Below are 25,483 nucleotides of genomic sequence, written 5' to 3'. Positions count from 1 at the left end.
GTTGTGTTGCTAAATAATTTAAACAGAAAGCACGTGCAAAATAGAAGCACGACCTTTCTCCTTGGGTCAAACATGTAACTTCACCAGCGTTCTAGTGCTCTGGACAGGTAGTATTTTCACGACAGGTTAGCTAGCTTTTCAGGAGTCAGAGGAAATTACCTAAAATCCTAGGCTGGTATGACCACCTCATAGAATCATAGGATCTCTACAACAGGGCTGATTATTTTTTAAATGTCTGCCTTTAAGTTGGGATTCTGCAAACGTGTGTGAATGGGAGGAGGCAGGGGGTGACACCTTTCCCCGTCTCGCGGGGTGCTACCCAGCTCCCAGGCCGCAGCCGCCGGGGCTCTCACGTGGCAAGTCCGGATTGCTCAGCACGGGGCGGAGCGGGGCGGGGGCCGGCGGCCCCGCAGACCCTCCCTCGGCTCTCCTGCCTCTCCCTTCGGCCGGCCGGCCGGGGCGCCCTCTCGGTCCTCCACCGCCAGGGGGCGGGCGCGGCTTCCCGGCGGCGGAGACCCATTGGTCGCGGCGGGGAAGCGGGGGAGGAGGCCCCGCGGCGAGTTGGCTTCCTCCTGGGTACCCGCGGGGGTGAGGGGAAGCCGGAGGCCGGGAGGAAGCGGAGCAGCGCGCGGGAGGCGGCGGCAGCGGCTCCCGAGGGCCTCCGGCAGGACTGACCGGTTAGAGGCGGAGGCCGGCGGAGGCCGGCGGAGGCCGGGGAGGCGGACGGAGCCGAGGGCGGGGAGGGATGGAGGAGGCTGGGGGGAGCTCGGCACTCACCTTCACCTTCATCCGGTTGCCGTGGCGCATCCGGCCGCGAGGAGGGCGCGGGCAGGACCGGGCACCCAGAGCACGGGCGGTGGGGGTCCGAGCCGCCTCTCGGCGCAGCGTCCCTCTTCCCGGGCTCGTGGAGGGCGGGGCGGCGCTTGCACCTGGCGCTGGCTCGGCGCTCCGGCTGGGGCTCCGGTTCGCGGTCGGAAACGTGGGCTGAGTGCATTAGAGAGGCACGGATGGGGTTCGATGTTGGATTTGAAATCAGTGCACGGCCGTCTTGGCTCACTTGTAAAGTTTAGCGACTCCTAAACCGGAGGAGGTACTTTTTATTTTTAAAACCTATCCAGCCCATTGGTATTCGGTGTCATTGATAAATATGCTGTACCTTCTTTTTCCTTTTTTCCACATTTGTTTGCTAATATCCTCAAAAGTTCCCTCTATGCGAAGATCAGTGACTCTACAGCTAAATAATGTGACAGATGGACGATCTGAGATGGAGATTTCCAGCTGTGATTTTTTTTTGTGTGTTTTTTGTCATCATCCTCAATCTTTAAGTTCCGTATAATATAGAACTGCTCATACTGACAGTTTTTTCTGAGGCAGTGAGTCTTTCTCTGGCTTAAGTTCTACAAAACTTGTTAGGGTATCTTGTTATCAGTTGTACTACATTAATTATGGATACTATTCATTATCTACAGTTAAGTGACCATTAGATGTGTTTTGAAGGACTTGTGGTCAGCAAAGCTGAATGTTTTTAATTGGTTCAGAAAATGTTATGCTTCTTACTACGTGTTCTTTGCAAATGATTGCCAGCCTGCATTCAGTTTTTGTGGTACAAGTGATGTGCTAACCCAGGTCCCTGGGGGCAGATAGAACTTCTCTGCTTCTCCATTTCTTCCCATAGGAGGTTTGACAGAATTGTGCCTGCCCGGGTTCAGTTAAATTCTGCAGACTACTTAAATACAGTATGAGTGAATCTGATACTTAAAGGTAGTGGAGTGGCTGTGTAGGGGAATTCTTAAAACATTCATTCAGAATAGGAACCTGTAATTTCCCATCTGATGGAACTAGAATAGTTGCATGAGATGAAGATAGTTACAGTGTATGTAAATTTGTGCCTTTCTCTTATCCTTTTTGTAGCAGTTTGTGAACTAGACACTTTGCCCCTACTTATGTTCAACTTCTTATAGTTAAAATGTATTTAGTTTTTATTTTTGCCATTGTTCTCAATAATACCTATTCCTATCTAAACCTTTCTCCTCCTGGATGGCATAGTGTAGGATAAAGGTAGTTTAGATTACCGCCGTTAACAGTTGTGGAACAATGAAGGAGCAGGCAAAATTAAATGTCCTTTTGTTTTCTCTTTTTCCTGTTTGTGATCATGAAATCTGATCACCATTTCATTTCTTCAACTGGATTACAACTTTTTTAGCAAAATTATGCTTTGGTAGATGAGGAAAAACACCGGCGTCGTTTTTAGTCCAACACTGTTGTAACCTCTGCAAACAGTTCTTTCTGCTCTGTTCCTCGGCACACTGCTTACCCCTCCCTCCTCACCCCCACTGGAGTCCTGGCCCAGAATCAGCCTGATTTCCATTCATTGTTAAGGAAAGAATGAAAATTCTTGTCCTTTGAGTGTTACCTTTGGGCCTTTTTGGCCTAGATCTGTCTGTCTGTGTGTTTGGAATGGTGTGCTGGAGATCGAAATTCTCAGGTCTGAGTGAGAGTGAGAATCATCTGGGGAGCTTGTTAAACCTGCTGGAGTTTTCATCCTCATTCCTAGGGATTCTGGGCTCAGGAATTTGCATTTTTAAAAAGCCCACCAGTAATTGTGTCTGTGCTGTGGATTATATTGTAGTTAGGGCTCAAACAACCACTTTCGATGTTTCTTTGTATCTAAGATGTTTGTAAGGTACACTGTTATTATAAGGGAGAAAAATGTGGTTGAAAGTCTTATCCAAATTTGAGGCATGTTAAAATGAGGGAAGTAATGTGTACTTAAGAATCAAAATAGTGTTAGATGCCAGAGGAACCTCAGGCCCCACTTGTTAATGGTGAAGGATTATTATGAAGCATGGAAGCTATGAGATAAAAAAAATTACAGTGCAATACTTCTTCATATCTTTTACCATGTGAAATATTTGTTTACAATAAGAGTTTAATATAAGGTGTCCTTTGACATTTATTTGTGATGAAGATTATACTGATGACTTTGTTCTAAAATGCAATTTGGTTGTATTGTAGGGTATAATGCCCTCGAGTTTGGTCCCATATTTTCATCCTACCCATTTTCAGTCATCTGTATGTTGGCAGTTCAGAAGTCTTATTTCTAGCTTCTTTGTATGTTAGTGATTTGTGTTTTGTAACTAGTCCACTGAAATAGTCTCTTAATGTCCTTTTGACATCCCGTGTGGCTTGGTGTTTTGATTTCTATCTTTTTAATTACCCTTTTTCTGTTAGTCCCTAGGCCTCATTTTTGCTAGCTTATTACATGAATATACACCTGCCACTTACTGTCCTGTCTTAAATAGTTTATGGATATAGTGGTAATAATTAGAGTAAACACAAATCTGTCAAAGCAAACCTAAACTCTGGCTGCCCGCTGCACCATGTATGGCATATAGGCCCTGAATGAGAAAATACATGTAGGTTAGACTAAATCTTCCCTCACTAATGAGACTTAGTAATGAGCAACCCCACCTGCTTATGGTATTTCCTTCAGTGATATCATTGTAAGAAATGAAGTATCTTGGTCAGAAACAAGTTGCTTAACTGTGTTAGATTTGGGAGAAGCAGAACACATGTCCATTTAGTTTTTAATCTTTTGAAATATTTACAGAAAGCATGGTTAAATGCCTCTTGATCAAATTAAGTATTTCAGAAATCTTACCTCAAATTTCTGAAGAGGAAAGAAGTTCAGGTCTCAAGTAATGTCACAGCATTGGTTATGCTGTGGAATTCTTCATATTGAGATGAGCCATGTTGGGATACTTGTTCTCAGAATGTGGTGTGTGGCCTGTCAGACGTGGTACGAATCACCGGGGCAAAGGTGGTCTAGGCAGGGCACTGGCATGATTTTAGCAGGGCACCTTTGCTAACTGATTTTTAACTGGAGGGACAAACAGTATTATTATTGTATTTTGTCATGTTTCATTATTAAAAAGAATGGAATTTTATCTAGCCACTGTGGATCAGATTAGTTTCTGTTAGCCATTTAAAAATACGAATCCTCTTTTTAATGTAATTTCAAGGATTCTGCCTAAGGAAATAAAAGCAATATGATAGTAATTCAAATAACTAAACATCCAGGCTTGGATCATCCACATCCCTCTCTTTCCACAGGTTTCAGTAGAGCTTTAAAATGTTATTCCAGAAGACTTATTAGTTCTCTTGAGCCATTATTTAAATGTTTTGATCTGTGTCTATACAGTCTCTTCTCTTTGAAGGCCACTCTGCAGAAGAAGTAGATACAATTATATTTTTCTCAACGATCAAAAAGTGGTTGTTCTCGGCATTATAAACTCCATACAGATGTCCTCTGCCTGTAACCAAAGGAAAGAAATACTTTGTTTTTTGCTCCTTTTTTCCTGGTCAAAATGTAAGGTTGGTTTGGTCAATTAAAAACTTAGGATACTTTGCTCATTGTTAGGCGGTCACTTAAAATTTCTTCCTTTTAATTATTCTCAGATCATATATACACTTTAAAAAAGTGTTTAATGTGTGCTAAAGTGGCAGATTCTTTTAAAATGATGAATTTTCTAGGATTGTGTATCAGAATGTACCAGTCCTAAAATATTTTGCCTAGTTAGTAATTGGATTTTTTCTATTAAGCACTTAGTGTTAGTATCAAATTCTACTAACTTTCACAATATTTGTAACACAATCATAGAAAGCTCAGATAACATACTGAGTTTTTAAATGTTAGGATTATAAGGAATGCAGTCTTCTCACCTCTCTTCAAAAATGTATCCAGCCTGGCAAAGATGTGTGCATGGTAGCATCTGGGTACAGCAGGGTACTTGACAGCAGTTTGTGTCTAATAATGATAACTTTTTGTTGATGTAAAATTTTTTTATAGCTAAATATTTGAAATTTTAAAAGTTAATTAAACATCAGATACACAGGTACATCCCCACCCTTTTTCTAAGCCTATCACAAAAATAATCACTTTGAACACCTACATAAAGAAAGCAGCAGTGTCAGTTTCTCCTCATCTTAATTTTACAGTTAATGAAATGGGATGTAATAATTGTAATTTTTAGCCATTTCTTTGTATCTCCTGAAATTGCTTTGGAAAAACATTCCAAAGTCTAAATTTATACCTGTCTTTGTGGTAGATGGACTGCTTTATTTATAGAAAGGGAAGGAATTTTTTCCTCCTTTTGAAGAGGATTCCATTGGGTTGTTTCTCACGGAGTACATGCTCTTGCCAAGGAGAGGAGCTGGCGTGAAAATGTACAATGAACACTTACAGAATGCAGAATTTAGGACTATTTGGTCTGTGCTAGTACTTCTAAGAGGATCTGTAGAAACCTTGTGGCAGTTGTAAATCCTGCAAGTAACCCTGTAAGAAATGCTGGGATATTAGAGCACAGTCAAGGAAATATTTTATTCTTCTGTTTTAAACTTTTTATTAATTTAAGTTTTATTTTTTACTCCTCTATCTTGGGTTGGCAAGTTAACCCATGGGTCTGTGTGGCCCATGAGTAAAGATTGCTTTTTACATTTTTAAGTGGCTGAAATAAAGAGAAGAATAATGTTTTGTAACATGAAAACTTCATGAAATTCAAATTTCAGAATCCACAAATGAAGTTTTATTATAATACAACTGTCCCATTTGTTAAATATTGTCCATGGCTGCTGTCCAGCAATGACTACAGAGTGGAGTAGTTGTGATACAGACTGTATGGTCTGCAAAACCTAAAATATTTAACATCCAAACAGCACCTTACAGAAAAGATTTATAGAAAAGTTTGCCAACACTTGCTCAAAGTTCATGCACATAAATGCATGTATTTTTTGCAAATAGTTTTTTAGTACCATACTTTTGTTTGTAATATAACATCAGAATAACATAACCCTGGTGACTTTTGTTTGCAGCCTCCTTTGTTTTCATTTTCCTATTCCTCTTAAACTTCTCTGAGATTGAAAAATCTTTTACATTCTGATTTTAAGGAGACCTATTATTAGTCTGAGTTCTCCAGAGAAACAGAACCTATGCAAGATAGCTATCTAAGATATTGTAATGAATTGGCTCATGCAATTGTGGAGGCTGAGAAGTCCCAGGCAAGCAGGAGACCCAGTAGAGCCAATGGTAGAGTTCCAGTCCAAGTCCAAAGGCCTGAGAACTAGGAGAGCCAATGGTGTAAGTTTCAGTCCAAGTTCAAAGGAGGGTGAAGATGAATGTCCCAGCTCCAAGACAGTAGGCAGAGAGTGAATTCTCCCTTAACCTTTTTGTTCTGTTCAGGCCTCCAACACATTGGGTGAGGTCCACTCATACCGGGGAGGGCAAACAGCTTTACTCAATCATTAGTCTCATCCAGAAACACTTTCACAGACACACCTAAAATTATATTTAACCAAGTATCTTGGCATCCCATGGCCTAGTCAATTTGACCCATGCAATTAATCTTCTCTGGGCTCAAATGTACTCTAAACTATGACCTTTTTTTTTTTTCTTAAGTCCTCTTGAAAAGCCTGAGTTCGTGTGAATATTATAATCCTCTGAACTTGCTTCACTTGATTCACTGAAAATTGCCACTTGGTCAGCACTGGCTTTAAGTTGGATTGCATTGAGTAATACTTTATTTGTATTTGTGGAGTATAATTTGTAGTATTTTCTTCTGTTTTAATTAAATGATTATTAAATACATCAATGGGTGTGTTTGTATGCTTCATTTTCTTGTTTCCATTCTGTTTTGTTGGGGTATTCTAATACACATGCTTAAGTCATTTTGACAAACTGTCAAATCTCTGGTGTGGCCAGTTGTCAGCAGAATTTTACAATTCCCAGAGCAATTTGCAAAAGCCAAATTGATTGGCATGGAATTTTGTCAACAAGCTTCTTATATTGAAGTATGACAGTGAGCTGCTGGGATGAAAGGGAAGTGGATTTGTCTGTAGTATCAGCTTCTTATGACCTTAGACAAACCCCTTGACCTCATCTATGCCATCAGAATACCACCATAACTAGAAGGCTGTTGGAAGATTACATAAGTAAGAATGTGTGTGAATTGCACTGCTGTCTGCATTATTACCTAGTTTATTTTAACTGGCAAGACCTACCCACTGGGTAGATAATTTTTTTAAAAATTTTACTGATATAGAATGGTATTCTTGTAATTTACGTGATGTGGCATGAGTCCACTTCTCAGGGAAAGAATGACAATATACCACATCACCTGTGTTTTGAAGTCAATTGACCAAGGCTGCTTGCCTGCTTATTCAGGCCTTATTTTAACAGAACTTCAATAAATTAGCCCCAAGTAGATAGTTGGGCTTTAAGGAAATGTTTAAATTGTAAGACAATTAAAGAAATCCAGTATGTGAATCTAAGATTTTAATTTAGGCTCCGTTCTTCAGTTGAGTCACATACTTAATTAGCACTTATCCAGAATAGTGTTTCATTTCCCAGGGGCCTCAGGGCGGCCCTCCTTGTAGCAGACGCTCAGAAGATGGTCTGCTTTACATATTCGCGACCTGATTTGGTTTAGTCATCTTTCTAACACACTGAAATGGGTTTTGACCTATCCTACATTTTATGGGGCAAATGTTATTCCACAAATGTACCATCAGGGTTTTTGTTGTTTCTTGAATTATTCTGTTCCAAAAATAGTCTACTCCTACCATCAATATTCCAGTTTTGGTAAATGGCTCCAATTTCTTTATTTCTACCTGTTAATGAATATATAAGAAAAATCATGAACTCTTTCACCTGTTACCTCTGGATTAAAGAGCTCTGAGTTCCTAGCAGAGGCCTTTCTGTGTTGTGTTCATTTTCTTGGACCTGTTCTATCACCCACTTGATTGTTGGAGATGCAGCCCAAGATTTATAAGAGACCCCAGTAAGTTTTGGCTCCCCCCCCCCCCCCCCGCTAAGATGATTATGTATATAATGATTTTCTTTGTTTTTAAAGATGCTCCTCGATTTGTTCTCAGATATATTTAATACTCCTTCCTTATGCTGATTTACACTTTTGCACCAATACTTTGCTTCTCAAGCAATTTTTTTAACTGAAAAATGTGTTACGGCTGAGATTTGATGAGATTCTGATTTGGAGAATTTACTAAATGTTACTCTCTGAGAAATTTAATGGAAAACATATGAACTGAGCTAAGTAATTGTAGTTGCTTATATTGTGGTCTTACTGGTGATGAGCTTAGAAGCAGGCTCACTGGGCAATGAATACAGGTGGCAGACATATGAGGTAGTGGCTGTTATTGTACAGATAATAGAAATGGTGAAGAAGAAGTGTCTGTCCAATTGCTTATCACACTTCCAAGGAAATTTTCCTAGGTCACACTCAGATAAGAGTGAAGTTATTTTGAAATATTACTTGGGAGGAAAAGCATGTGTGTGTTGTGAACACAGTGTTCACTTTTGCTGGAAGTCAGAAGACAATTTATAACCACTTGGGGTTTTCTTTGAAAAGCCAAGGGTTTTTTTCTGCTTTTATGTGATGGCTGTGGATACTTCAGTATTTCTTGTTTCCTTTTAGTATTTTCCTAGCCTGTGGCTAAGTAGTTAGTTTAAATAGATAAATAAAGTTGACTATTATGTGGAAGGTGTTCAAATTCAGTGTTTAACTGTCGATATTTTCTTCAGGGTAGACAGGGCAGAAGAAGGGGTTCATGTAAGAGCATTGGCCCTTCTGGACACCCACCCCCACCCCTGCCTATTCCTTATTGGTGAATTAGAAAACTGGATGTCTCCCTTCCTTTCCTTGTCCTTCAAGGGTGTGTGCCATTTTTGTTTCTTTTGAAGCATTCTGTGAGTTACCACATCGGACATAACATGAAAACATCAGTATAAAATACAATTAAAAATACAGTCCAACAAGAGGATATAACCATTATAAATATCTATGCACCCAATATAGGAACACTTAAATATATCAGACCTAAAGGGATAAACAGACATCAATACAATCATATTAGGGGATTTTAACACCCTACTTATATCAATGAATAGATCCAGAAAATACAATCAAAAATAAATAAATAGGTATTTTTGATTAATGCAACTCATTAGTCAAAATAATCTTTTGAATTCCTTTCCTGTACAATAGATTGAGTAGACTCTGGAAGCTTTCTAGCTAAACTTGGGCATGAATTTCTTACCATGCTCATTTACTTGATTTTTTAAAATTCCACCTATCTTGAGGTATTTTTTGGGAGAGAAACACACATACACATATACAGGTTTTATTTCCAGGATCTCTTTCTTGTTGTTATTAGCATTATATCAGAGAACAGTTTCTTCGTTTGATATGTAATACACATTGTCAGTAATAATACTTGCTGGAATATTTAAAATTGCAATTCTACACTTCTGAATATCTTCTTTTACAAACCTAATTGAAAACATGAGGAGAAAAAGTCTTATTAAAATAAGTCTTTACTTACAAGTACTTACCATAGTGACATTTGATTTATGTCCTACCAAAAATGAAGTGCCATCATGTATTAGACTGAGCCCTAGGGCAGAGCCAGCAGACCCCAGCCCCATTTCTACAATAATCTGTTCCACGACTGGGTAATAAGCTTGACCTCCTTAGATCTCAACTGCAAACTGAAGTTGGAATTAAATGTCAAAAGTTCCTTATAGATGCATAGTCACCAAGAATAATAAGGCATTACATTCTCTTCACATGCCTTGATGGCAGCCTTTCTCTCTTTGGCCATTGAGTCAGGGAGCTGGGAGCAGAGCAGTAAGACCTTCCTCTCAAGAGCTTTTATGTTCTTGGGGAAGGATCCAGGTCCAGTGATGAGTTTTTTCATTAGATGTCAGTATAGGCAGAACACTCAGAAATGTCATGACATTTACTTAATTAGTTTAATGTGTAACTCCAAATCAAACTCAATCTAGAGAGGCATTTTCCTTCTAGACCTAATGATGTTTGTCTTCTCTTTTGATTTTAGGAGCTCGTTTAATGAACAGTGCCAAAGACTGAAGAACCAAACATGAGGGTAGCAGGTAGATATTTAATTTAGTAGAAATAAATTTGCTTCTTATGTAACCTGTTTAGTAGTGACTAAAGGAGAAGGTAAGTAATCTTTTTGTATATTGAGTGTAAATCTGAAATATAATAAACAATAAGTAACTAGACTTTCTACTTTTCTTATGTAGTTAGCAAGTAAAAAATTGGAATTTAGTGTTATATGAAATTTTTTTGGGACAAACTTGTTGAACTAATTTATGCTAAATATTTTAATGTTTTTATGTTTGTGTCTTATATACATTAAACTTATTTGGCTAGTAATATGTATAAAATGTTCATATAAAGAATGACTTCGAATGGCTGGTAATTATAGGTCTGCTTTGGTTATGTAACTGTACTCCTATTATGTTAATGTGTGTGTGCAATTTAATTAGTAGTTTAAAACCTATACATGCTGAAGTTACTCTACAAGAAGATATGTCAAAGAAATAATCAATCTTCCCAAGTTTTCTTCCGCCTGCTACTTCTATAGCTTTTCTTCTTCCTTCCTAATTACAACCCTTAAATAGAATTCGTGCCTCATATCGAATTAACCGAGTATCATAATTCTTCCAAGTGGTAAAGATACCTCAAGACAAATGCTGGGCATAAAAGCCACAGGGCATAAGTCTGCAAAGAAGTAAAAAGCTAACCTTTTCAAACAATAAGGCTTCTCTCTCACTGACCAACTTTACATTTCCCTGTATGGCCCCGGAAGATGACTGGTTAGCCAGAGACGGGTAAGATTCCTCCAGGGAGGAACAACCTAAGACAGGCACAGTCTCAGGGGGGCCATCAGGTGAGAAACTGGGGATCAACAGAGGTGAGGCTTAGAACCTCACCCCCCCTGTTCTGAGAGAAATCTTCTGCATCTGTGGATGTTTTATTGCCCTTGTCTAGCTTGGATTAACACATAGTCTACAGGCACACACCTGATCATCTACATTTGCTCTCTTACAACACTAAACTATGTTTTCTACCTTTATCTTATATCTACCTACCACTTCAGCATTTTATTAAAAATAATAATAATAAAGAGAGAAATGTGGTGTCCACATATAAATCAAGTATAGAAATCAAATGAATATTTATATTTGAACTGATTGTTTATAGTTCATAATGCATGAGCAAAACTGAAAGTTTCTGTGATGACTGCCCTTGTACTGTTCACCATGTAAGAACTTATTCACTATGTAAGAATTTGTTCTCCATGTAAGAACTTGTTTGTTATGCTTCAGAAGATTGGAGACTGATGAAAATTAGGCTTGGGGTGGATTAATGATTGTGCATTGAGCATTGACTCCCCTATACAGAATTTTATTGTTGTTAACAACCATTTGATCAATAAATATGAGAGATGCCCTCTCAAAAAAAAAAAAAAAAAAAGTACACACTTCCAATTGTAAAATAAATAAGTAACCGGGATGTAATGTATAGCATAAGGAATATAGTCAAAATATTGTAACAACTTTGTATGGTGATAGCTGGTAGCTAGAATTATCATGTATATAAATGTTGAATCACTGTGTTGTACACCTGAAACTAATGTAATACTGTGTGTCAACTACCCTTCAATAAAAAATAATTATCTACAAAAAAAAAAAAAGAATGACTTCAACAACCTAGGGAGACCGATTTTTATTTTTGCTAAGTTCTAGGTTATTGAGAAAAATGTAAAGTAAGTCTTCCTATGTATAAACTTAAATGAAAACTAATATATGTGAAGGATTCAATAAAATGCGTTTTTGCTTAAGTGAGTATGTATGTGCTAGCTCAAGGTCAATCTGCACAAGTGAGGTTATGTGTAAGAACATCTGATTCCTAGGCAGCATATGGAGGAAACTGAAAAACACCACTTGATATTCATAATCTAAGGTAGTTATCTTTAAACATTGTAAAAAGACAGATCCATAAATAACTGAAGAGGCTGATGACTTCTTCTTGTCTTTATAGTGACTATAAATGTGATCCCACCCACCCCTGCATCTTCCTCAGCACAGCTAAGAGCCTAGAAAATGTGCACACTTTGCATAGAAATTTCTACAAAGTGTGTGTCCAGCATAGGAGATAACTTGTAATTTTTCAAAATCAAGATAGTCTTTTAATTATCTTCTCACCAGCAAACAAAGTATTTTCCTATGGGAACATTTCCTTGAAGTGCCTAAGGTCAAGGTAGGCGAACAAAAAAGTCTTCATGCTTCAATCGTTAATTATATAGAATCAGGTGCAGGTGATTAAACATCACGATTATAACATGGTTGTTCACAAATGTCTTTGTAGAAATTTGAAAATCTGGGTCCTTTGGTCATGAACGGACAAAATATCCTTTCATGAATATGTAGCTGTACAATTACTGAAAGAAAACATTCCCAGAAACCAAGAGCTTGTTTGTGGTTTAAAAAACACGTTATGTCTTTTCTTTTTTAAAATGATCTTTAAAGACAGCAGGACTATTTATGATCACATGTGTCCAGATGATTTTAAAAGTACATGAGTTAAGCATGGTGATTGGAAATAAAGCAAGTGTCTCCTTCTCACATAATTGTACATTTATTCTAGTTGAAATTAACTTCGCCATCTAGTCCTTCTCTATGATTCTGACAGTACCAAGGTTAATTGATGAGTAACTATTCACTGAGCGCTTATTTTATGTTTGGCACTGTTCCTAGTGTAGGTCTGCAGGGATTGCTTTTAATGAATGAGTAACAAAGATTAGCTTCTGGTTTATTACTTTTACTAATTAATCTCTTCTAATTTTAAAAAATACCCTGGTTGCTTTGACATATCCTCATAGCCATAATCCTTACAGCGAGGCAGCAATGTCTAAAGTTATGCTTTTGGTTTGTGAAAAATTGAGGCAGTCTCAGATTAGTGCATCTATCACTATAAGGAAGAGGGAGTCTCATGGCAAGTTAAGAATGGCAGCCGTGGCGTGGTATGGTTAAGGCCCTGCCCAGCGCAAAACTGGCTGGTGGCCAGCTCCGGAACTCTGCCATTACAAGGCTCTGCTGGTCTTCACCTGCCTGCTCCTCTCAGGGACTGGCTGTTTGTTCTATTACCAGTTCAGTTTCTCCGCCTCGCTTTTTCCTCCCCCAGGGCTTTTGCTTCCTCCTAGTTCCTCTGGTGGCCCAGGATAAGCACATAGGTCTTGGTGTAAGACTCAGTTCTGCTGCTGACTAGTTATACGACCTTAGGCAAGTGATCTGAATTTGTAGCCTTTTCCTTACTCACGAAATGAAAATAGTAACTTGAAAAGCTGTGCAAATGAGATGCTTATATAAAACGTTTAGCTCTCTAGAGTCACTCAGTAAGTGGTGTGTGAGTGCATTATATATATATGTATATATGATGCATATAGCTTATTTGTGTGGACTCAGGTTTAGCTTGGTAAATCGTCTAGACCTTTCATAGATTATAAACTTATCATCTTAATATTTTAATTTTGAACAATGAAGATTTCATACATCTGCCTTAAGGGACAGGAAAAGGTTGTTTCTAGTTGCACATGTCCATGAATGCTAGAAATGGAGGTGTTTGCACTGTCCTGTGAAATATAGTCTTCAAGCCCTTTTCTTAGATTATCAAGGACAGTGCGATCTGTTGTCATTCGTCTATTTAGCAAACACTTGTTGAGAGTATTACTATGTGCAAGCTCTCCTGCTACATCCTGTTAGGGGAAGACTTCAAAGCCTTCTCTTGAACTCTTAGTATTTACTCCCTTAGACACTAAAAATAATGGCGACTTGTAGTTGCTCCTGAAACCAGGAAGCAGTGTTTGATAGAGAGAAGGTAGGAAAGGAGGGGGGCGGAGATACCTCGACTGCCTCGTTGCCTTCTCATTTCCGTCTCATTCCGGTATTTAGAGCCTTTCTCATAGAGATGAGGAGCTCTGAGAATCTGCTGGCTCATCAGCTCGTTCCCTCCCTTTCCCTTTAAGGACGTGGTCCTAGGCTGAGGGTTATGACAGTAGAATGAACACAGCTCTTTCTTCCCTACCAGCAAGTTGGGTTTGCATAGTTTTTCAGGAGAATGTGGTCATTGGCGTTAGGATGGGGGACGGTATGAAGCACTGCACTCAGGATCCCTGGGTTCTGGTCCTCAGGCTGCCCCTAAGTTACCTGTAATCTCGCCTCACCTCTGGGCTTCTGCCTCCTTGACGGTGCAGAGATGACTGCCGATCCCGCCTGCCTCTTTCCGATCAGCGTAAACGTTGGTAAGGCGATGGAGATGTACAGACCAGTGTTACCAGTGCTCTCAAGTAACCCCAGGAGGTGGCTCTGGAAGCCTGAGCATCAGGGGAAAATGGTCCTCTCCTGTCATTTTTCCATTTCCTTTCCTATCTTGCATTTTTCTATTTCTTTCCTAGAATGGCTTAGCTGTGGAGAAAAATGACAATAATGATTCATATTCAACAGGTCATTAGTTAATAGCAGTGTTGACTCTTTGTAAGGCACTCAGAAATGACTAAAGATACAAAGATAGGAAAGACTGAGCGTGTCTTCACAGATCTTCCCATGCAGCCACGTCACACAGCGTATGTGACAGGTACCAAATTAAGTCCTCCTGGAGTGGGCAAGGCCTGTGTTGGAGTAGGCATCAGGTATGAGGAGGGATACTCTGTTGTCCACCATACCAAGAGCGCTTACGAAGCTGCTCCATGAGATACGACGCTTGGGTACCACATGCTCTGCAGACCTGCCACGTTTCACCCGAGAACTCTTTGCTTAGTGCACATCCTGTGTGTTGTCTTAGTGTCTCCAGAAGGTCCACTGTTTTTGTATCACTCCTGTACAGTATTGCCCTTTTTATTTGAAAAGGATTAGGAATGTGTCATCCAACATATTGGTGGCGTTTGAGTGCCATGATAATTTTGTATTCAGCCAGCAATTGATAGCAGGTCATTTTTTTTTTGCATGTGAAAACGAGGCACATGACTCAGGCAGTCCTGTGTCTAGGTGGCCAGCCAATCTGCCCGAGGTTCCACTTAACTTAGGGGCAGCCTGAGGACCAGAACCCAGAAGGAATAATTCCTTCACCAGGGAAGTCCCTTATCTTGATGGATTGTTGGTACAGTTTTTCTTACAACTCAAGTAAAATGAGATCCAATAAATATAAAGTAGAAATTTATTAATCTTCAGAAATTTCTTTTTAAGCTTACATTTTTCACAGAAATGCATGATAAAAGTTCTGTGGACTCAAAAGCTCATGCTGAATTATTTCTCCCTTCAGGTGCTGCGAAGTTGGTGGTAGCTGTGGCAGTATTCTTACTGACATTTTATGTTATTTCTCAAGTATTTGAAATAAAAATGGATGCAAGTTTAGGAAACCTATTTGGTAAGTTTCATTTTTTCCCCTTTCTTAAATCTCATTTTTGATGTGATTATGTTTTTAACCAGTTACCGACATTGAGTCAACTCTGCTGTTTAATCTGTATAGAAAAGAAAATGTAATTATTGGTGTGATTCATTAGACTGTTCTAAAATACAAAACAGAAAGTCTTCCAATTAATTCACTATGAAGTATGAGTCATCTGTTCAACATTTTGAATATATTTAATGGGGTGTGTTTCACTTATGCCTAGGGACATTAATCATGGCATTTTAAATGCACATTCTGGAAGATTCCACACCTAATTTGAGTTGGCAGCTAGAAAACTTGAGACCAAATCTAGCCCTCAGTTAGCAGGTGATTAGGAATCATGATGAAGCATTTTGAATACCAGCCATAGAAATCCATCTTTCCTATCTTTGTTTTCCTTCTGCAACATTTTTCTTGTTAGCAGTTTATTTACTACTATGTTGTAAATGTGTCATCATACTACCTTAACTTAGTTTTCAAAAAAATCTTGAATAAATTAACATTTGAAATGTTTGAATAAGCTTTGAAGTATTAAGGCATTAAAAAATTATGCACAAAAGGTGAGTGTTTTGACCTAGTAGGCAGAAATCCATGAAACAACTCTGAGGTCTTTAGAATAGTGAGTTTTGCTTTCCATAAATTAATATTTGGAAGGGATCCACAAGACCTAATTCACTCTCTCTCACATCTAGTTTCAAGACTCATTTAAATCAGTGTTTCTCAAACTTTAATGTCAGAGGAATCTCCAGGAAACCTTGGTAAAGGCAGATTCTGAGTCAGTGTCTGGGATGGGGCCTGAGAATCAGCATTTCTAACAAGCTCCCAGGTGATGCTTAGGTTCCTACCCATGGACCACATACTGAGTATCAATGCTTTAGGCAATTCAGACTTGCCGTCATCAATATCTGAGTGAACATTTTCGGGTGACTTTTCTTACAATGATTACTTAAAAATACTTCCTTGTATTGCACTGAATTCTGCCTTTCATATTCCCAAGTAATATCAGTGCAGTATCTTGCCTCTCCTTGCTGGAGTTCTCGTCCACACTGGTGATCTCTCAAATGTTAATTTGTAGTCATATTCCTTCAGGCCATCTTCTTACAAGTTTTCATGTTACTAAGTTATGGAACCCCCCACCCTCACCCCCCAATTGCCCGTTCCTCTTAATGTATTGTTACTTTCCTCCTGAACTGTTTGGCTCTCAGCACCCACCTTACAATGAAGTATCCAGGAGCCACATAGAGTAGTTATTATAACGCATATGAGACTTAATTTCCTGTGGTCTGTATACTTCTCTTACTACAAAGGGGCCGGCCTGGCGTCCTCTGAGAGTTTGAAACCGTTCAGCTGGTTTTAGGTGAATGATGAAGCAGAAAGACATTGAGGGCATTGAAAACTTTTCAGTGTTGCTGTGGAAAAAATATGTATACCTAATTCTCTTAAGACAGGTTGTTGGTAAGGAAAGAGGCAGAAACAACCTGAACCTTTTTTTCTTCTTTGAAGCGATGGAGAGACTTTCACTAATCTATGGGCTTTGGGCAAAGATTCAGTGAATTACAAATCAGTGGGAAGAGATGGAACAGACAGGAAGAGGAAGACCCTTGAGAAAAGGGAGGCACAGGACCATTGGTACAAATAGAAAAACTACTTAGGGAGAAGGCCCAGTGTTGGGAAGAGGCTAGGTGAAGCCACAGGGTTTTGGCCTCATTCGGATCGTCATCCCATCTGGACCGTTTCCATAAACATCACAGGGAGCTGCTGGGTCTGTTTCTTATCTTTGATGGCTGCCTGTCTCACCTCTGCCAGAGTGGTTCTCGTAGAACTCACCAACCTGTAGTGCTTCCCATGATTGGAGAGCAAAATCAGAACTCACTGCTTAGGATGGCGCTCAGACCACAGCCTGACCCTGCCTTTCTCACCTCTTCTCTTCTCCACCCCTCCCAACCCCTTGCCTCCCACCTGCTATGCCAACCTGCCCAGGAGCTACAGACACAGACAGGCCCTGTCCTGTCCTTTCTTATCTCAGCCTTAGCTCATGCTCACTTCTCACCCTGCATGTGTTTCTGCTCTTCCTTTCCTCTTTAATCTTCCTCATTTTTCAAAACTGCATAAATGCTCCTTCTTGAGAGAGATTGCATTTGAACCTCCCTCTTTCCCTGTGAGGATGTCTTGCTCCTTTTCCTGAACTGTTCATTCTAATGCAAAGAAGTTCTGTCTCAGTTTGGCACTGACTGTATTTTGCCTTACATCATAGAATTTCTCTATTTCTTTTTTTTATGTAGTCATCTCCCCTTCCTGGAGAATGAATCTGGAGGGCAGTAATCTCCTGGGGCTTCACCGAGCATCTAGCGCTGGGCCCTGTAGGTAGTTAATGCTGACTGAATGGGAATGAATGTAGGTGATTGAGGATTAGGATTTTTATGTTGGGAGGAAGTGTATTTCCCAAGTGGGATTCACATGAAGCTGCCTTAGTTGAAAAGCCAATGGTCATCAGCTATGACCAAATAATTAATTACTTTAACTAGGGTAGTTAATTTTCATTTTGATTTTTTCCTAATGTTAGGACCCAACAAGGTTTTACTGTGCATGTTTTAGCTATTTGACTTAGACATTCTTAGGACAGGTGGTTTATTTTGTTGTCATAACAGAAGTCATACACTGTTTCCACAAAACTTTACTGGATTCCAGTCCATTGAATTGGTGAAAGTTTAACTTGTATGTTATATTTTAATTCTTAGTTCAGAATAATTAAGCAAAGATAGTAATATGGTTGTCTTTGCCATTTGCTTAGCATCTTATTTTACTAAAGGATAACAAGTTTAATTCGACATTAGGATTATTTATATGATCTGTATCCTAGGGGGACCCATGAGATTAACTATGGTTCTTTTGGTAGTGAATTTTTCCGTTTTTTCCAGCTTGGCATAATAACTTACATGATAGTTTCTATGAGTTTTAAGTCAGGTTGATTATATAGTACTGTTTTAGAAATATAAAACAAACTTATTTCTAGAAGGGAAGAATGAAACATTTTGTTCAGTTAGTAGTTGAAATTACCAAAGTAGATTAATTGTGGTTTTTTTCAAAACAAGTTTTTAACAAAACTTTTTATTTTGAGATGATTGTAAATCCACATGCATTTGTAGGAAGTAGTAAGAGAGAGCCTGAGTACCCTTTACCCAGTTTGTCATATTGGTAAAGTCTTATAAAACTATGTACCATGTCACAACCAGGATGTCAACATGGATATAATCTACCAGTCTTAGTTATGATTAGTTATGATTGCAATTCACCATGGATATCTAACAACTAGTAAATGTACTGAGCAGTCCGAATTATTTTTGCATATATGCTGTAGTAAGTACTTAGTGTTCTATTGAGTTGACTTCTTTTACCCTTTGAGATCTAAACTGTTGAAATAATATATACATAAATTACTTGAGATATTATTAAAAACTAAAGTACAAAATAGTTCTGATTTTTTTAGCCTGAGTTGTTGAAAGATATGCATTGATGAAACCAAATCAGAAATGTTTATTATTGTTCCTTGATGTGAAAAGTTGCATATATTGAAAGAAATTAGAAATTAAAAGCTATCAAGGTAATTTGAGGAATACATGTTGGAGAAAAGACTTGTGTTTGTATGCTGTGTGCATACTCTTCACATGGAAAACACGCTTTTATTTATGAAAATTTACCTGTTTGGCCCATAGGAATTAAAATTCTCTAAATTGCAAACCTAGGAAGAGGGCTTTTGGATTTGTTAAGTATTGGATAAAAATTCGTTTCATCTGGAAAGAAGTCTTTCACGACAGGTTTAGCGTCTTCTCCCCTTACTCGTACACACATTGAAAGGAGCTGATGTTATTTACTTAAAAGCCTGATGAAGAAACTGTTTTTCCCCAAATTGTATCCAAGTAAAAATTTTTAATTGAGTAGCATTTACTGTTTGTTTGGTTTTTTTTTCAACACCTCTTAAGTTTTACCAGCAAATCAGTTCGACCATTTTAGAAGCTCAGCCCTGGTTTTCCTTCTACCTGCCTTTCCTCAGCCACACTCTCCCCCCGCAGCAGGAGTTGATTATGACCCCTCTAGGCTTCTCTCCTCAGTCCTCTTCTCACTTTAAATCCTCTCTGTGGGTGGCCTTATCCTTTGCTAATTTTCCAGGTTGTATCTTCATCCCAAATCTCATTTACTCCTGGCTTCTAGACTTTTCCACTTGGATCTTCTCCAGGTATCTTAAAATTAACTGCTCCAACCCAGAACTCATCCAGCGCCCACTCTGTCTCCTCACTAGACTGTGAACATCTTGAGGCCAGCGATAGTGGTGGTGGCCGCTGGGGCATGTGCATGAATAAATGAATGCATCTAAAGTCAAATATCTGAGAGAGACAGACTGGATTCCTCCCTTTCTGTCACGCCTCCATCTGGTCTATTCCGAAATCCCGTCAGTGTTGCTCCCTTAGCTGAACCTGTCTGCTGCTTTCAAAGCCATAGCCACTACATTTGTTCAAGCCAGTACCCTTTTATCTGGATTTCTCCAGCCATGTCCATGTCCTTGTAGCCCCCTTGTCTTGAGCCTATTACCCCCTCTGCAGCTGGAAGGGTTGTTCTCAGAGCTCCCTGTCCTGGCTTTTTCTTTAAAATATGGATGATGATCAAGTCTGTACTATATGCACATGAGAGTTTCTAGTCTTCATGCTGCTAATCAGTGGTTGCTGATCACTTGTGGGCTTTTGTTTCCTCGTTTACTAAAGTGAAAACATTGGACCAGATGATCTCTGAATGATTTTGTCCCTTTTATGGCATAATTAAGAAAGAAACGATACAATTAAGGAAATTGAAAGAATGAGCCCCAGTAATCCCAAGACCCTAATTTACTAACTGATCATTTTTTGTTTCTTTCTTTCAAGTGTATTATGTCCTTTTCCATGAATATTTTCAGTACTTACAGATAAAGTTTGTTTTCTGCTCTATTCTGTGCATTATACTTTTTCCGTATTACTCTATCACCTTTATCACTTCAATGGTGCATAATATTCTGATCATCCTACAGAGTGAATGAGCCTTCCCTTACTTGGCCATTTTCCTCTTTTTCAAATATTTCTATGTTATTTCTCCACTTTAACTCTCTGTTCTCCAGTTTGAGTATGAGACTTACAGGAAATTTGCATTTATCTAAAAAATAGTACAGAACTAAAAGCTTAGACTATTTATAGTCAAAGCTGGCAAACGTTTATGACACCACATGCTTATTATAAGCCAGATCAGGAAATGACTGTTCCACAATACTGTTGATGATCTGAATTGTAATTTCCTGGGGTGGGATCAGATGTTAGTGCCCTTAAAAAGCTCTAAGTGTAGGTGGCCAGTTTGAGATCTATTGCATTGAAGTTAAGGTTCAGATTCTGGCATCCTTGAACTGATAAATTGCAAAACTCTTAGTAATTTACCTTAATATTTTTATTTCACCCATTTATCTCTGTTTTAGAGAAGTTAAAGCGCCCCACTGGCACTCTCCTATGTGTGTGTGTGTGTGTGTCTGTCCGTCCATCCGTGTCTCCCATCAATCTCCTTGCCTAACCTCTAAGGTTTATATATATTCTCCAGCACATTATATGTATGTGTATACAACACCATACACAGCAGCCACAACTTGTAAACACCCTAATACTTACAAAGTATATATTTAAAGGGAAGTTTGAAATACTGTAGGATACCACTTATATGTGGAATCTAAAAAGGACAAACTCAGAAATAGAGTAGAAAGGTGGTTACCAAGGGTTAGGGGGTGGGGGTAATGGGTATGTTGCTGTAAGTATACAAATTCCCTTTATAAGATTAACATGTTTGGGACTTGATGTATACAGCATGGTGATTTTAACTAATAATACTGTATCATACATTTGAATATTTCTAAGGCAGTGGATCTTAAATGTTCTTACCACAAAAAAGAAATGGTAACTATGTGATAGGATTGAAATGGTAGCTAACACTATAGTGGTCATCATTTTGCAATTTATAAATATGTCAAATCAACATATTGTATATACCTAAACTTAGATAATGTTATGTGTCATATCTCAGGAAAGCTGGGAAAAAATTAAAAGTAAATTCTAAGAAGTTAAATTTGAAATAACTTTCTGATTGGGTTTAAATTTTCATAACTAAAATTAAAAAACAAAGTATGTACGTAAAAATAAAATATTCTATCACTAATAAAGTACTACCCTCCAAAATTTCTCTTCATGGTTGTTTGTAGTGAATTATGCGGCCTAAAGGTACTTTCTCACTTTTCCTTCAAATATTATATTTTATTTATTATTGTTTTCATATTCATGTTTTATTAACTGCATACTGAGCAATAATCCAAACACTTTCATTCTGGTAGACCCATTAGCTCCAAATATGTTTTAAAGGTGGATGCTTGCCCATTGCCTTATTCCTTCTAACAAAGATAATGTTTGTTTTTTCTTAGCAAGGTCAGCATTGGACACAGCTACGCGTTGTAAGTATTTCTTCTTACTATTTTGCAGATGGTTTATTCTGGTTTTAAGCATATGAGAATTTATATACAAATAATGGAGATGCTTCAGCTGAGAAAAACTGATTTAGAAACTACTTTTCAAAGTTATAAGGATGCTATTTGATTGAACAGCTTAATATTCTTGGTAATTATTCATAATGGATATATGGGTATTTTTTTAGTTTAGGTATTGTAAGTACAGAAAGTGTGTAAAAGAATTCTTGGTTATTAAGGGGTATTATGATTAGCACACATTATGGAGGTGGGCACGGAGAAGGCAGTATGGCCCACAGAAGACAAGTAGTGACTCTATAGAATCCTACTATGCTGATGGACAGTGACTGTGATGGGGTATGTGGTGGGGACTTGATAATAGGGGGAGTCTAGTAACCACAGTGTTGCTCATGTGAAACCTAAGCATAAGATTGTATATCAATAATACCTTAATAAAAAAATAAAAAAGAATTCCTGGTTAAAACTAGTACATGAGCAGATACTCAGTGATGCATTAGGGTTTTTTCTGGTCCTGGAGGTAACTATTTGTTGGACATATATAGCTAGAAATGCAAAGTAACAGTTCAGAACCTCCCCCTTCTGGATTTTTAAAAATCACCTTAAAAATAATCAGGTGAAATGTGTTTATTACCCTTATGAAGATCACGTGACTTGATCCATTTATGTCAGTTATTAACTTGTTTCCTAGGAAGTCCTGCTTTTTTGGGTTGTTTTAAGGTTCCTTTGAAACCTTCAGGGAAAAAAAAAATCCTAGCATGTATTTTAAGGTATTTATATCTTGGTGTTTTGCATAGTGCCCTTTGTGGTTCGAGATGTGAAACAAACTGATAATAGAGTCTGTTAACATTTTTTTGTTAAATTTTTTTCACCCAAAGCTACAAAACCACCCAGATATAAATGTGGGATCTCAAAAGCTTGCCCTGAGAAGCATTTTGCTTTTAAAATGGCAAGTGGAGCAGCCAATGTTGTGGGACCCAAAATCTGCCTAGAAGACAACGTGTAAGTATTTATTATCAGTTTGGAAGTATACGGCGTGCTATTCAGTTACAGCACATTGAATCTGAATTTAGTGCATCTTTTGAAAATGTATTGGGCATACTTTTTCTAAAGGAAAGTGATTTAAATTTTCATTATAGTGTTCTCCGCACACATTCAGGAAATCTTAAAATTCCTAAGTGTTGTGTTAGTGACATAGAGGCACAGCATATCCAGCTTTGTGTTTAGATAAGGAATCTCCTCTGACCAAATTCTCTAGATCTGTGCTGTCCTATCTGGTAGCCATAGACAATGTGGCCATTGAATTTTGAATCTTAAGTAAATAGGGGAAAAGTTAATCCATTTACATTAATTTAACTTAAAAGTTCAGTTCCTCCGGTGCACTAGCTACATTTCAAGTGCTCAGTAGCCACACAGGGCTCATGCCTACCAGACTGAACAGGACAGAGAGCATTCTGTCACTGCAAAAAGTCCTGTTGGACAGCACTGCCCTCAATAATGAATGCTTTATCTTGAAAACAGCATCTTTTATTTTAAGTGTTTGAATGCTGCTTGTTGAAGTGTGAGATACAAGCTAAAGTCTCTAGTGGCACAGAACCGCTTGCCACTAACTGAATGCTTTCGTATATTGAGAGGCTTTACTAAGTACAGTTTCTAGGTTTTTCAGTCTCTTCTCTCAGTGTAAGCTATCACTTGTAACATGAAGTCGCTGCCTCTCATGTCAAAAGCCCTACTTTTAGTTGGTTGTTTTTAATCTGTGCTTGCCTGGAAAATTAGGTATGTGAACTTTTTTTAAACTTCATGTAAGTAAATAAATATGCCACTAATTATGTAGAAAAAGAAGCAATTTTACAGATGGGAGGAAACTAGGCATTTTCTCCCAGGGTTTTGTGTATATAAAGCTCTTAAATTTTTATGTTAACTCCCTTTTTCAGTTAGCCAAGGGTGGGTTACTTAGCCTCTTAGAAGTACTTTTCTTTTAAAATTGGAGGCCTGAGCCAGGTGTTTTTTAAGGTCCCTGCTCATTTCCTTTCTTTTCCTTCATGCTGTTGATAATCCATTGTTAATCTCTTCTGATTTTTTATAATAGTCTTGTTTTACTGAATTATGCAATAAAGCACTTGGATTTTAGAAGTTTGTAGATTTTACATTAAATACCCTTCCCATTACCTTAGATGTTCCCATTCCCCTTTTTTGCCTTGGCTAAAGAGGACTGAAGTGTGATTCTGAAGAACAGGTAGAAAGTTCTCTTAGAATGACTAACCTATGGTAGATTGATTGTCTTTGGAGACCTCCTCTACTCTCTTGAAGCATGTTAGTTTTAATGCAAAGAAGAGATCAAATGTTTTTACTAGCTGGTTTTCTGTACACAGATTATATAGGTCAAAAGGAAAAATGTCCATATATAGGCAATGGAGTCTGGGAGAATAAATCCTGGGCTCACAGCCAGGGGATTTGGCTGTCATGGTAGGCATGTCATGTAGAATTTGCATTTCGGTTTCTTTAACTGTAAAATTGAGGCAGGCCACCCATCCATCTTATTTCAGAAATCATTCTGCCATTCCCATGAGGGATTAAATAATTGATGAGATTTTATAGCTATGCTTTAGGCCCTGAAATCTGGTCCCTGAAGGAGGACTAGGAATCCCTAGTGGAGAAACTGCAGAAACCATTCACAGTCCAATACTTTTTCCAATGCATTCTGTTTTGGAATTGAAGCTTTTTCCAACAGAAAATGTAAGAGAAGAGCCTTGATTTTCTTAGCATCACTTATTTATTCAACATGTAGTTATTGAGTATGATCCCTGCTCTCATGGAACTTACAGTCTAGTAGGGGAGGCAGATACTTAAGAAGTAAATGCAAATAAATAATTGCAAATTGTAGTACTATAGCAGAGGGTGTGGCGAATCCTGGTGGGGTGAGTGACATGAGGTTGAGGCATCCAACTTTAGGTTGAGTGGCTCAAGGAATAGTTTCTCTCAGATAGTGATGTTTAGTCTGAGAACTAAAGAAAGGAAAGAATATTCTAGACAGAAGGAATTGCATGTTAAAGTCCTTAAAGTGGGAAGAGCTGGCTAGAGAGACATGACTAAGGGGCAGGATAGTAGGAATGTATAGGCCATGCAGGTAAAGACGTGAGAACTTTGTCCAATTGTTGAGTTGAAGGTTTTCAAATTGCAGCCTGTCTTGATAGAAAAAAATTATCTGCTGTGTAAAATGATGAGAGAAGTAGAATAGAACACCTGGAAGGCTGTTGGCAGTTGCCGCCACAGCTCTTTATACTGCTGCCTCCTTTGTTAGCAGACATGTTTGGTATGTGTGCTCACTAACATATGGAAGTAGAAATTACTTCTTCTAGGATTACGAAAAATACTGAAGTAGAAATTCTAACACTTGCCTGCGTGTGCTCTGTGTGCATACTAACTCATTTTGGAGACTGCTGATCCGGGTCAGTGCTTCTCAGTGGGGGTGATTTTGCTCCCTCAGGAACATTTGTCAATACCTGGGGACATCTGGGGATGTCACAGCTGGGGAGGTACTACTTGCAGAGGTTGGGGTGCTCTTAGGCATTGTACGGCACTCTGGACGGCCCCTCCACATGAATTGCCAGGAGCC

The 25,483-nt window shown here is 38.5% G+C and overlaps 1 protein-coding gene across 2 annotated transcripts in view; it reads left to right on the top strand.

Annotated features, from left to right (window-relative positions):
• The first annotated feature begins 521 nt into the window (after positions 1-521).
• The window catches only part of FAM3C (FAM3 metabolism regulating signaling molecule C), a 46,133-nt gene continuing 21,171 nt past the window's right edge, over positions 522-25,483 (top strand). The window contains exons 1-5 of one of the 2 annotated variants that reach the window (XM_036905652.2): positions 522-677; positions 9,913-9,967; positions 15,201-15,305; positions 21,808-21,837; positions 22,746-22,869. In XM_036905652.2, the coding sequence (XP_036761547.1) occupies positions 9,955-9,967; positions 15,201-15,305; positions 21,808-21,837; positions 22,746-22,869 (272 nt within the window). In that variant the 5' untranslated portion in view covers positions 522-677; positions 9,913-9,954. Of the gene's footprint in view, positions 678-8,667; positions 8,728-9,912; positions 9,968-15,200; positions 15,306-21,807; positions 21,838-22,745; positions 22,870-25,483 lie in introns of those variants that run through there. The other variant, XM_036905653.2, reaches the window with a different exon arrangement.

Source organism: Manis pentadactyla, chromosome 7, assembly GCF_030020395.1.
Source record: "Manis pentadactyla isolate mManPen7 chromosome 7, mManPen7.hap1, whole genome shotgun sequence".
NCBI classification, from domain to species: domain Eukaryota; kingdom Metazoa; phylum Chordata; class Mammalia; order Pholidota; family Manidae; genus Manis; species Manis pentadactyla.
Note: the sequence above shows the minus strand (reverse complement) of the source record. Positions and strands in the feature narration are given on the sequence as shown.